At 43.5% G+C, this 12,870-nt stretch overlaps 1 protein-coding gene across 1 annotated transcript in view; it reads right to left on the reverse strand.

The window, feature by feature from the left end:
- The window catches only part of CHN2 (chimerin 2), a 339,845-nt gene extending 327,200 nt beyond the window's left edge, over window positions 1-12,645 (reverse strand). The window contains exon 1 of the mRNA XM_069588098.1: window positions 11,857-12,645. Coding sequence (XP_069444199.1) covers window positions 11,857-11,905 — 49 coding nt within the window. The 5' untranslated portion in view covers window positions 11,906-12,645. The remainder of the gene's footprint in view (window positions 1-11,856) is intronic.
- Window positions 12,646-12,870: the final 225 nt, after the last annotated feature.

Consider the following 12,870-nt stretch of genomic DNA (forward strand, 5'->3'; position numbering starts at 1 on the left):
ACATACGTTCCCAAACATGACCCCCCCTCCCACCTCCCTCCCCACAACATCTCTCTGGGTCATCCCCATGCACCCGCCCCAAGCATGCTGCATCCTGCGTCAGACATGGACTGGCGATTCAATTCTTACATGATAGTATACATGTTAGAATTCCCATTCTCCCAAATCATCCCACCCTCTCCCTCTCCCTCTGAGAAAAACACCAATACAGTATACTAACACATATATATGGAATTTAGGAAGATGGCAATGACGACCCTGTATGCAAGACAGGAAAAAAGACACAGATGGGTATAACGGACTTTTGGACTCACAGTTGATCTTTAAAAAAAAAAAAAAAGCATGTGGGTTAGTTTGCTTAAAACAAACATAGGGCTCTCGCATGGACAAAGTTCAACCCTCAGGCATATGAACATCATATGTAAACAAAACCCTCTGTGCCCAGGTCACTGACAGTACCTTCAACCCCAGATATTGATCACGAGGGAGATAACCAGAGGACACTTGGCTTGAATTAACCAGCCCCCAACCAGAACCTTACAAGCTCATAGAACTTTCTGAAGGAGTCATCACAAGGTTCTCTTTGCATCAGAAAGTCAGCAAAAGAGTATTATTTACCCAATAAACATGCTTTTACGATCTCACTGACTGCAGCGACAAACACTGTAAAACAAAATGGCTCATTTTTCTGTAATAAAATGAATTTGAATGAACAACTTAAATCAATATTAGGCAGCCAAATTATGTGTATTAATATTTGCACATCATTAGCCAAATCCCAAGTGAATTGTTTCATTACTAAAGGTAATGCTAGGTTTGACTTTTCATTTCCATGGATATTAACTTATATATTTGTCTGAAAATAACTTTTGTTTGAAACTCAATCTACTTCTGCTTTCTGTATACACACGCACACACACACATACATCATTATGTACATGTGTATATATATACACACGTGCATACTCATGACAAGAAGCTTCAGGTCAAGACAAAATGTGTTCCTTGTTCTCTCAGTTTCTCTTTTCAACTTCACAGCTTTATCACACTGATGGCTTTGGAAAGAGGGGTATACATAAAACTCACAAATAAATATGTAAAGTCTAGAATCATAGTGAAGCAAAAACCAAAAATAAAAAATAAAGCACAAAACCTATATAAATAAGAAGTGGATGAAAATCTCAACCTGTCCCTCTCAATAGCATTTCATTTCAAAATCACTGTGCGGACCCAGAAAAATGAAGGACACCTTTCAATGTCTGAGACTAAACCAAAATAGGGCGTTGAGAATCAGGGTTGAACTGGACGTCAGGGGAGACAGGGTATGTTTCTGGCCTGGAAAGTGGATAGGATGGCAACTGTGAGAGCCTCTGATCAGTCAATCAGCAGGTTTTGTATGGTAGATTCTGTGACAAAGGCTGAAGTTTTCCAGACCAGTACTGTCTGGTTCAAATATAATATTAGCCACGTATGTAGTTTTAAATATCCTGGCAGCTACATTAAACATTTCAATAAACAGGTAAAATTAATTTTTTAATAAATTTTCTTTAACCTAATATCCAAAAATGTTATCATGTCAACATATAATCAATATAACAAAATTATTCATAAGACATCTTACCTTCTCTTTGTTTTGTAAACTGTTCAACTGTGATGTGTATTTCACTTTCCAGAGCATCTCAGACTAGCCACATTTCAAGGGCTAAATAGCCCAGGTGGCTGCCATATTGGATCCTGCCGGTCTAGGTGGAGAATCAGTCCCTTAGAGGTAGTGTTGCAGCCCTCACCCTCTAGTAGATGCCTCAGATTTACCCTCAAAACCATGCTCCCTGCTTCCTGCTTACTTGCTGTCCCCTAATTGATCTCACTCGGATTTATTCTTGAGAAGCAAAATTATTTAAGAAAAAGCACTTTATATCATTAGAGCGGCATTCTGTGAAATAACTAGAAAGAGCTAGGTTTCCTTTTCTTGAAGAAGACAGTGCTCAGCCAGGACTGAGGGTACGGAGGGCAGTGATGGGACATGATGAAGTCTAGGTACTGGGTTTCTGACGAGAAAAGAACTAAATAAGGTTATTATCCAAGTGATTCTGTGATTCATATTGCCCAAAATTTGTGATCTGAGTTATGTCAATAAAGAATAAGCCATGCTTGTCACCTGCCTCTGGCTAGTACGGTTTCTGAATCTAGTGGCCGAATCTCAATATCCACCTCTTTCTTGACAGTAGTTTGACATTTTAAAGATAACCCTCCACTTTTCCATTTTTTGGTTGAACTTGAAGATGGTAACAGAAGTTCAAGAAGGGGGGCACTTTCCTTTCCGTAGGAGCTGTCATGTTCCTGTATCTTATTTGCATACATTTCCCCCCAGTTAGAATAAATTCCAAAAGCTAACTTTATCTTCTAAAAATCAGTGTGTTTTCTTTGCCCTGTATGTGCCTTTTGCAGAAGCAAAACACTTCTAGGCAAATGGTTTACTGTGGGTCAGGGTGGTAGAAAATCTCCTTTAAATAGCATATCTTAAATATGCCACTTAGCAACCTCAGTCCACACATCCACAGTTTTCCTATTTTCTTTATGATTTGGGGGAAGAAACATAATTATAAGATCCAAACTTCTTCTGGATAAAGGCATTTTTTCCTCTTTGAGGATGAAATTACAACTCACTGTGGGTTTATTTCAAAAAGAAGTAGAGTTCCCATTAAGGAAACAACAGGCCATTTTTTAAAAAAGCTTAAATCAAACTTCAGGACTAGTTAGGTTTACAAACATTTTAATTACTTTCCCCAACATCATATTCCATCTGTCATTCCACAGCTTGCCTCAAAGTTATGAAAAAATTACTTAAAAAAAAAAAACCAATTTGCAAAATTAGTAAAATGCAACCAAAGCAGCATAAGAAGCAAACACAAGAATGGAAGAACATTTAATCAAATTTTCTATCCCTAGCTAACTAATTCTACATTAGTAAGGTCCCTGTCTTAGAACTACTGACACCGCTGCCCAACAGAATCTTCTGTATCACCGTGAAAATGTTCCATTTCTGCATGGTCCAATATGGTAGCCACTAGCCATATGTACTACTGAGCACTTGAAATGTCCCTAGGACAACTGGGGAACTGAAATTTTAAAAAAATTTAAACAGCTATATGTGGTTAGTGGTTACCATATTGGACAGCATAACTATACATAGTAAAAGCAGACATTAGACCGCTTAAGTCTCTGCCTCTATGGACACAACAGCCTTGAGTTCTTAGGCCCATTTAAAATACGAAGCACTTGAGGATTTCCTTTTTGAAAAAAATAATTACATAGAATGGCCTTACAACAAAGTCAGATTAAAAAATGTCTGTAAGAAATTCTCTAAGGATGATACTACTCTTTAGGATGAGCCAGTAAGAAGGATGGAGGATGAATGTTCTGGAAATATGGGTCCATACTCTACCACCAACTAGGGGTTCAGCTCTACCACCAACTAGCCGAGTAGCACTGAGCAGGCAGTTCCTAGAGTTACTTAGATCCTGATTCTTCCTTATACAAATGCCAGAATCTTCTAAACAACCAATGTCTGTCTTTGGTCCAAACCTACAATAAAATGTTCAGTCAATCCAGTTCAGGGGGTAAAAAAAAAAAAAAAAAAAAATTCTCAGGCAGAAGTTGTATGTGGTCTATCTGAACACCTTCTGTAATTTTAGCTCCTTTATATGTTCACTTACGATATAAACTAAGGGATAGACATTCTGCTGCCTGACAGTTCAGAATCCAGGAGCTTCATGAGTTGATAACGGGCCTTACATCCTTACACAAAAACCATGCTTCTGTAATGCCAGTGAAGAAAACCAACTGAATGCTGAGTAGCACTTTTCCTTTATTTGCACCCTTTTTTTTTTTTTTGCATTGAGAAAATTTTCAAACCTTTAGAAAAGTTGCAAAAATAGTACAATGAACACCTAATATACCCTTCACCTTGCAAGACTATTCTCAAGTACAGATACAAGCCCAGTTTCCTAGGTGTTCACTCTACAGAGTACTGACTTGGTAACATCTCTCAGTTCATATTACTCATGAGAATGAGCTTTGGTCAAACTGAGGTGACGGTCTGGATAACTACTGGGGGCAACAAAATAAAGCATAAGAATATAACTATATTTGCTCTGTCAACCATGACATCAAACTCTAACGTCCACAACTTTTGTGAACAGAGACAGAAACAAACCAGTTCCTCATGTTTCAAAAGGGAAGCACACACTCTTTAAAATGAGCAAGACTTTGCTTCAATCCTATTTATTACCTCAAATCCAAGCCCTGTGCCCTCGCTGAACCTATTTCTCTGTTTACAAAATGGGATATTCCGTCTACCTCAGAGAAATATGTGAGATGATGTACACAGAACGACACATAGCAGCCACTCGGTCATGTCAGTTGCTTTTACAGTTTACTAAGCATTTTCCCAAACAGTCTCAGCAAAGACAGCCCTGTGGGATAAAGTCGTCAGATATCACTGTTTCTGATTTACAGCCAAGAGAACTGGGGCTCAGAGATGTTAAGGGAAGGAGAGAGGAAAGAGAGATACTTGGCCTCTAATAAGCAGGCGTGCTGACCAGGTCTGCGGAGGGGATGCTCTCTCACTTCTAGGGATGCTCACCTCAACTCCAGGCAACAGGCTGTCACAACTGCAGTTTGCAGCGAGACATATAAAGCTCGGAGGAGCTAACTTCACCAAAGGCCACATAGCTAGCTGGTGGGTTTGGTTAAATATCTGGCCAAAGTGCCGATGTAAAGGGTTTAGGAGCTTTGTAAAGGGTTCAAGGGCCTTGATTAATGGTTTAAGAGTCCTGGTAAAGGGCTTAACAGTTCTGACAGGATTTAAGAGCCTCGGTTAAGAGGGTAGGTGCCCCAGCTAAAGGCTTAAATGTCCAGAATCTTCTGATTCCACATCTAGGGCTCTTCCTACAACATCTAATGTAGGCATATTTTAGAAGGTGGGATCTCTCTCCAGCTCAAGGGAGCAGATTGTTTCTCCACACCTAGCAGTTCTGCCAGGCCAGGGGCATCCAGCCTCTTTCCTCAGCAAAGCATTCTCCTCCACAGGCCACCAGGGCAAGGGGTGATTGGTGGCCTGCACAGTATGTGAGTAACACATATCTCAATTCCAGGAATATAACAATGTCTCCTCTGATCTGTGGTGATGATGACATTTTAAACAAGGTTAGTAATTGGACACCTTTCTAGAGAATGTCTGTTGGAACTCAGACATTGGGTGATCGAAGATAACACTTTAAACTGCTAAGGTGATTCTGTGAATGGGCTGAAGCTGGGTGACATGGGTGACTGTTGAAGCAAGGCCATACTGTCATAAGGCCACACTGTAAAGACTATATATGAAGACCAGTCCCCACAAAGGTGTTCAACTTCTAGTAACTGAAGGAAGAGGCAGGTTATTTGCACAATCGTCTGGTGAATAGCTCTTCCCCGGTACACACATTCCATCTTCAGACTCAGACCCCAAGTGCCCTGGCAGAGCAGATGGTGTGTGGGTCCAGCACATTCCTACCTGGGTTTCCTCTAACCATGGAGACTTTAAACAAACCTCTGCTTTTGTTAGTAACTTTGAGACACATGAGGAGTGAGCTCTGTCACAGCCCTGAAGCTGCACCACAGATGGACACGTCCATCTTGACCCTGTGACCAGAATCCATGTGATCCAGAAACAGCACAGCAGCTCCTTTCCCCACTGAGCCAGTGGAAAGAGAAGCAGCAAGGTGCCCGGAGTATTCGGGAACCATGAACAGGAAAGTAGACCAAAGGCAGGGTTTCTGAAACATCTCTAAATAGCAATCTGACCAACATAAAAACAGATGAGAAAAGAAAAAGGGAGAAAGAACAAAGAAGAGAAGAAGGGAGGGAAGGAGCCATTCATTTTGAAAATTCAATGACATATTTCAGGAGCCATGAAATGTGAACACATTCATAAAAGATAAATCATGGATGAGTGACAGCTGCGTGCCATTAATCTTAGGTCTATCACTAGGTTCCTTTTGCCTTCTCTATATCTATCTTGGCAGGAATCTTGATCTTCTGGCCCAAAACCTTTCCCCAAACCATACCAAGATGACACTGCTCAGGTTTTCCAATCCCAAAGTCCGGTTATCTTCACCACTGTGTGAAAACAGGCACCCTGCAGGGCAGCAGAAGGCCCTCAGCAGGACAGACACTTGGCCAAGCCCCAGGTGGCAGCGCAAAGGACACTGTCCAGTGAAACCCTGCATAGACTGGCCTGGAAAATACCGGGGGTTTGCATCCCCCCAAAGCTGACCCCCAAAGAGAAGGTCATTCAGAACTCTTCAAGGGATCAGTGGGAGCAGGGGAGGCATCTGGCATTTTAGCAAAAGTACACAGATCAGTGGGCCCTTGTCAAACACTGCAAAAAAGCTGTTATGCCTAGGAAGAGCCGCCTTTCATCTCAGATTCTATATCACTGGTTCATCTCAGGTTGACTTCCCCAGTTGCTCAGATGGTAAAGCGTCTGCCTACAATGCGGGAGACCCAGGTTCGATTCTTGGGTTGGGAAGATCCTCTGGGGAAGGAAATGGCAACCCACTTCAGTACTCTTGCCTGGAAAATCCCATGGACAGAGAAGTGTGGTAGGCTACAGTTCATGGGGTCGCAAAGAGTCAGACGCGGCTGAGCGACTTCACTTTCACTTTCATCTCAGGTACCACAAAGGACAGTGAGACTCTAGTAAGTTAAAATGAGGTGTGGAAAGGTTACCAGAAAAACAGCAAAAAAACAATAGCTTTCATCAGTAAATGATTTCTCTCAGGGGATTAATTATCAGCTTTGCAAATTTGCAATGTTTTTGAAATTGCAATTTTTTTGTGCACGACGATTTAAAATAAAAGTGACCAAATTCTCCTGCCATTCTAGGTAATTGAGATTAAATTACCAGCAATTAACACTAAAACAAAGGTAAAGATATTTGGCTCACACATAATTGAATATTTCTGAAGTTTAAAGGTGTAGAAGACTTCTTAATGTGAACTCTGTTTCAACAAAGACATCCTGTTTTGCAGTATTAGATCCATGGAGTTTCTAATTACACCGATATAAGTCTTGGCAGCATGATTACAGTTCAGTTTTGCCTTCTGAATCTAGGAATGTGAAAGATTTGTATATGCCACTGGTTGTGAGTCATCAATAACAAGTAATGAAAATTCCTATTTATCATTTCTAGGATCAACACCAGTTTGACAGCAGAAAATGGCATTATTTCCTTGGTCCGAATTACTGTTGTAAAGAATCTGGAAAAATAAATCCCTCAGTCCATTCAGGAATGTTCTTTTCCCAATTAAAGTTTCAAAGACTGCACATAACACTGAGTTTTACTTTTTTTCTATTAATAGTTGCATTTTAATTTCAAAAGTCCCTGTCAATTTCATTTCTATAATCCAATCCATTTATTTTCTCAAAATCTTAACTTCTTATCCCAAGAATCCTTTCAATATTTAATATTTTACCTTGTTCAGTTACTGAAAAACATCTCAAAGTTTCTTTATCTATTACTTTACTTGAGTTGATTTTTCTTCTTTTTTTAAAATTTATTTGTTTTTTAGTTAAAGGATAATTACTTTATAGAATTTTGTTGGTTTCTTCCAAACATCAACATGAATCAGCCATAGGTATACATACAGGGTCACTGTAACAACCTAGAGGGGTGGGGTGGGGTGGGGATGCAGATGAGAGGGAGGTTCAAGAGGGAGGGGACATATGTATACCTATGGTTGATTTTCTTTTCTTTCGTCTGTGAAATTATCCATTTGGTGATCACATAAGTAATACGCAAAAAGTTCTTATTTCAATTATAAAAGCAAATCTGACTCAAGATCATTAAGAAAAGTATTTTGCAAATCAACAATTGTTTATTTCAGAATATAATCAAGTACCACAGGCTAGATTAAAAACTTAAGGATAGGGATTCCGCTCCCCACCCCCCCATTTAAAATAATAAAGGTAATCAAACCTTCCTGCCAATCTAGGTGATTGTGAAATTTAATTACCAGCAGTTATCATTAAAGCAAAGGCAAAGCAATTTCTTTTATACATAATTGAATATTCCAGAAGCAAATTTCTAAATATTTCTCAGAAAATGTATTTAAAAATTAATTTTAACTTGATTATTTCATCTGTTGTGTCCCAGCTGGTAATATAGAATAAATGAGATGCTTAGGCGATGTGGTCCACCAATTGCAAGCAAGAACACATTTACAGGAAAATCAGATAACGTTAAGCTTAATACTGAGTAAACTGTTAGATTTTTACTCTTCACACAAATCCACCCAAACGTAAACCTCCCACAGCTATTCCTCTAAGAGAAGTTTACCCATGGTATTCTATTCAAGTTCACCTCTCCATAGGCTGGACACTACAGAATCAACTGTTACCTTCTTAGTGCTCAATTGCTCAAATATATCCTGAGGTGTGGAGAGTTGGACCATCAAACCCACTGCTACCTGAACAGAAAGAAATCCTCCCCCCGCAGCAGCAGCCTTGAGTGATCTGGCAGCTCCATGATTGAGGCTGTTGATGGGCCTATAAGCATAACTGTCCAGAGAAGAGGAACCACCAAAAAATAGCCCTAAGAAGTTGAAAATTAGGCTATGAACTTCCCTATCTCCAGGCCTTTGCCTAAGATCATCCCTCTCCCTAAAATGCCTTTCTTGCTCTCTGTTTTCTGAAAACATCCCACTCATCCTTCAAGGCCCAAGTCATAAGTCACCCCTACTGACCCCTCACAACTGAGGTCATCCGTCTCCTCCCTGTACTCTCTTCCCCATAACTCATTTTCTCAAAATAGAGTATAGATTGTTGTTTGTCCATCTCTGCTGCTGGATGGGGAGGGAAAGGGTCTTGATTCATCTTTCTATTCCAAACACTTGGTGATTATGCCTGGAGGCTAAAGAAACTTAATAAATGCTTGTTTAATGGAGCTCAAACCTCAAGACCAAATCTAACATGCAATGCAAGAGGCAGATTTGATATGTGTTGGACTTACTTTGGTACCTACAGTCTGAGCCAGTGAAAGCTTTTTATTTTTTCCTTCCTCCAAGGAACAAACTTTATTCACACTGAGCATTCATTAAGTGCCACACCCTATGCTAAACGCTCTATACACATTACCTCATTTCATCTCCATGACATTCTTATGAAATAGTTCCTATTATTAGCATTAGATGAGGAAACCGAGGTGTGGAGAAGTTAAATAACACACCCCAACTTATCCACCGGTGGAGCCGAACTCAAGGACAATATCACAAAGCTTCAAAGCGAGAGGGGTATGTGCGTTAGTCACTTAGTAGGGTCCGAATCTTTGAGACTCCATGCACCATAGTCTGCCTGGCTCCTCTGTCCATGGAATTCTCCAGGCAAGAATACTGGAGTGGGTTTCCATTTCCTTCTCCAGGAGATCTTCCTGACAAAGGACTGAACCTGGGTTTCCTCCTTGGCAGGCAGATTCTCTACCTTCTGAGCCACCAGGGAAGCTCTAAAGAATCCTTGAATTATTTTCAACACTTAACCTCCTTGAAGCTGAGGCTGAGGCCAACCTGAGGTCTGGCACATAGTAGGTCCACCTACTATAGAAAAAACGGTGATTAATAGACTGATGAAGTGCCCTCTATTCTCAGACTCTGACCTTTGCCTGAGAACCCAGCTGCCATCACAAACAAGCTCTATTATTTCCTGCCCAACACTTCTCACAGGTGTGAATTGCTTGTGTTTTCTGAATTATTCATGATCCACATGATGGTAAGTGTGCTTAAAAAGAGAATTCTGGTTCTCATATTTTTCAAGACACAGTACCTGATTAATTGGTGAATTAGCCAATATAAGTTCATGGGCTAGATTGATTCATGGTAAACAACATATCCCGGACCACTTTGTGAATCTCAGCTTTCCTGTTATCTCTCAGTTTTCATTAGGATTTAAAACAGTGGTAACTAAAGCAAAAAATAGAACCTTCACACACATCTCTATCCTATCTACAAAGCAGTTAACGTCATTTAAAGCTTATACTGTGCTGCTTCAAACCCATGTATTCTTCCTAAGGCTGAGTTAGTTTTCTCAATAAGGCTCCTTAAGCTTAAGGAGATATTTCATCAAGATCTGAAAATTCAGATGCCACAGTACCTGTAATTCATACACCAGTAAATCACATGATAAAACCACCTTACTGTCCTTCCTCTTGTCTTCTTTCCCTTCATTCCCACTCTCCCACCAGTTCATCTTGTGGGCCATTTTCAAAGAGGGGTAACCATATGGTAACCATAAGCCAACAGCACTGTATTTTAAATTCAATGTTAGTCAACCAAAATGAATTGAAAAGCAGCATCAGTGGTTTGAGGGTACTAAAAATAAGCTGTAGCATTTGCTGAGTTCTCAGAATTAAAAACCACAGGCGGTCGGTCAACTTGTTGCTGCTCTTAATAAGATATGACTGTTCTGCCCCATTGGCTGCTACTACCAGAAACTTCGACTACCTTGTACACGTAACAACACTGCGCTTTTCATCAGTTGATAATGATCAAAAAAGGAAGTGCCATTTCACTGGAACTAAAACCTGCCAAAAAAGATAATAGATGACTTTCAAGTAATCACCTTGTTCCATGTCACAACTGCACCTTAGTCAAAGCACCTTGCATTCATGATTTAATTAGTCACACATCTAGAGATAGGGTTCCTTATTGCCTGGCTTGCTGTCCAATGCCTCCAATAGAACGTTTCTTTCTCTGAGTTTAATTTTTGGAGTAATAATTTAAAGTGGACACACAATAGAAATTAATACAATATTGATATATTGAGTATTTCCATTAGGACGTCAAGACCTTCTTGACCCTTGAATACTGTAAACTACAGTAAATGTCTTGTCAGCTATCCCTTTAGGGTTTGTCATTAAAGTTTTCAATGACCAGAGCGGTAGAAGCATTCTACCTAATGCATCATCCTGATTAGAAACCTGTCATACTCAGAATCCAGAGGGTCTGCTGCTATTGATTCCTACTCCTTCAGATTCATTAGCGATTTCTTCTTTTCAATTAGACCCGCTGATCAACCATAGAAAAGCTGAAAGAAGCCCTTCCTTTGCTCAGCCACACTTGAAAGAAAAAAAAAATGTATGCCGGGAAAGTAAAATTACCAAATGTATTCTAAGAGGCCACAGAGGAAAATCACACACACACATACATACGCACACTTGAAACTGGGCAAGTGGTCAGAGGCTGGGCTTGACCGCCGGTCTCTAACTTCAACCCTAACCAGAATGACAGAATCCCTGAATTATCCCTATCTCAAGCCCATACACCAAGCGTGCGTCTACACGGAGCTAATTTCTGAAACAAACAAAGAAAATGAAGTATGCGAAGAGCGAGGGTTTGCTCCCCCTTGCCTTGAATCTGGGCATCCAGTGGAATGGGCACCGCACAGCCAGAGGGTCCGGGCGCCCAGCGGCACCCTCACCTTCCCCGACCCGCCAGCCCTGGTTCAGTGGCGCTAGAAAGTGCGAGCCCGCCCTGCTCGCCTCGCTTCTTGCCTGCTGCTCCACAAATCCCCAACACCCCTACTTCTGCACACCAAGGGCGCCCCCGCTCTCCCACCTCTGCGCTGTCAGACTCCAGGCGCGAAGGTGCAGTGGGCGCCCAAGGGTGCCGGCCAGCCAAACAAGTGTCACAGCGGCCGCCTGCCCTCACTCCGGGAGAGCGGGCAGAACGGCCACAGGTAGGCTCTCTCCATCCCAGAGTGCGGGGCGCGGGCAGGGGACGAGACACCCAGCGGGGCAGCCGCTCCCGATGGGCTGAAACTCACCGGAGGACACCGAGGAGCCGGACAGGCTGGAGTTGCTGGACGCTGCCATCTCCGTGCGCCCCGCGCGACGCTTCTCGCTCAGCCCCGGAGCGGACGCCGCCGCCGCTGCCCTGGCCCGGCCGCTCGCAGCCTCCGCGGCCCCCAGCCCATGGCAAAGTCCAGGGGACGCGCAGAAAGCACCAGCCTCCGGACTCTGCCTGCACTTCCTGCTCCGCCAGATGACGCGCTGCTGCCGCCGCTATTTATTTGTGGTTTCCGTCCCTCTCGGCGCCTTCGCACGCTGTTCTCCGGGTGTCGGGGGGTAGGTGGGAGCCGAGGGAGGCCGAGGGGCGGCCGGAGCGGACAAATCGTGCCTCCAGCCCAGCCCCAGCTGCGGGCCGCGCTTCCCAGCGCGCGGCTGGAACCCGGGCTCGCGGGCGGCCCACAGCCGCTCCACCAGCTCCCCGCACCCTCCCCGTGGGCTCCCTCCTCCCCGGCCGCACTTCAAGCTGCCCGGGCAAAGGCAGCGGGAGACAGACCGACAGAGCGACCTCCCCCTTCTCCCTCCGCCCCAACTCCTCTCGCGCGCACACAAAGGAAGGAGAGGAGACGCGGGAGCTCCGGGGCTGGCTCGGCGGCTGCGAGCTTGACAGCTCCTGCGACGGGGGCTGCAGGAGACGGCTATGGACTGCTGGGCGGGGGTAACACTGGCCCCAGGAGCCGGACCCAGCGGTGCCAGAGAGGCCGCGGGGGGCCGCGGGGCGAGCGTGGCGGCGGTGCGCAGCGCTGCTCCAAGGGTTTGAGGGCGCCCCGAGTGGGGCGCGGGGGAAGGTGGTGGGTCGCGGCGCCCCTGGCCAGACTAAGGAGCAGCGAGACAGCCCGGGTGGGATGCAGAGGATGAAGGCGGGGTCACTAAGGACACGAAGCTAGGGAGAAGGGGGCCTGGGATGCCAGAGAGGCTGTGGAGCGCTCCTTCCACTCCCCTCGAAATTGTCCTTTGTTGCTCTGGAGCCGAGGATCCCTGCCCTGCAAGAA

This window comes from Ovis canadensis, chromosome 4, assembly GCF_042477335.2.
Source record: "Ovis canadensis isolate MfBH-ARS-UI-01 breed Bighorn chromosome 4, ARS-UI_OviCan_v2, whole genome shotgun sequence".
Lineage (NCBI taxonomy): Eukaryota > Metazoa > Chordata > Mammalia > Artiodactyla > Bovidae > Ovis > Ovis canadensis.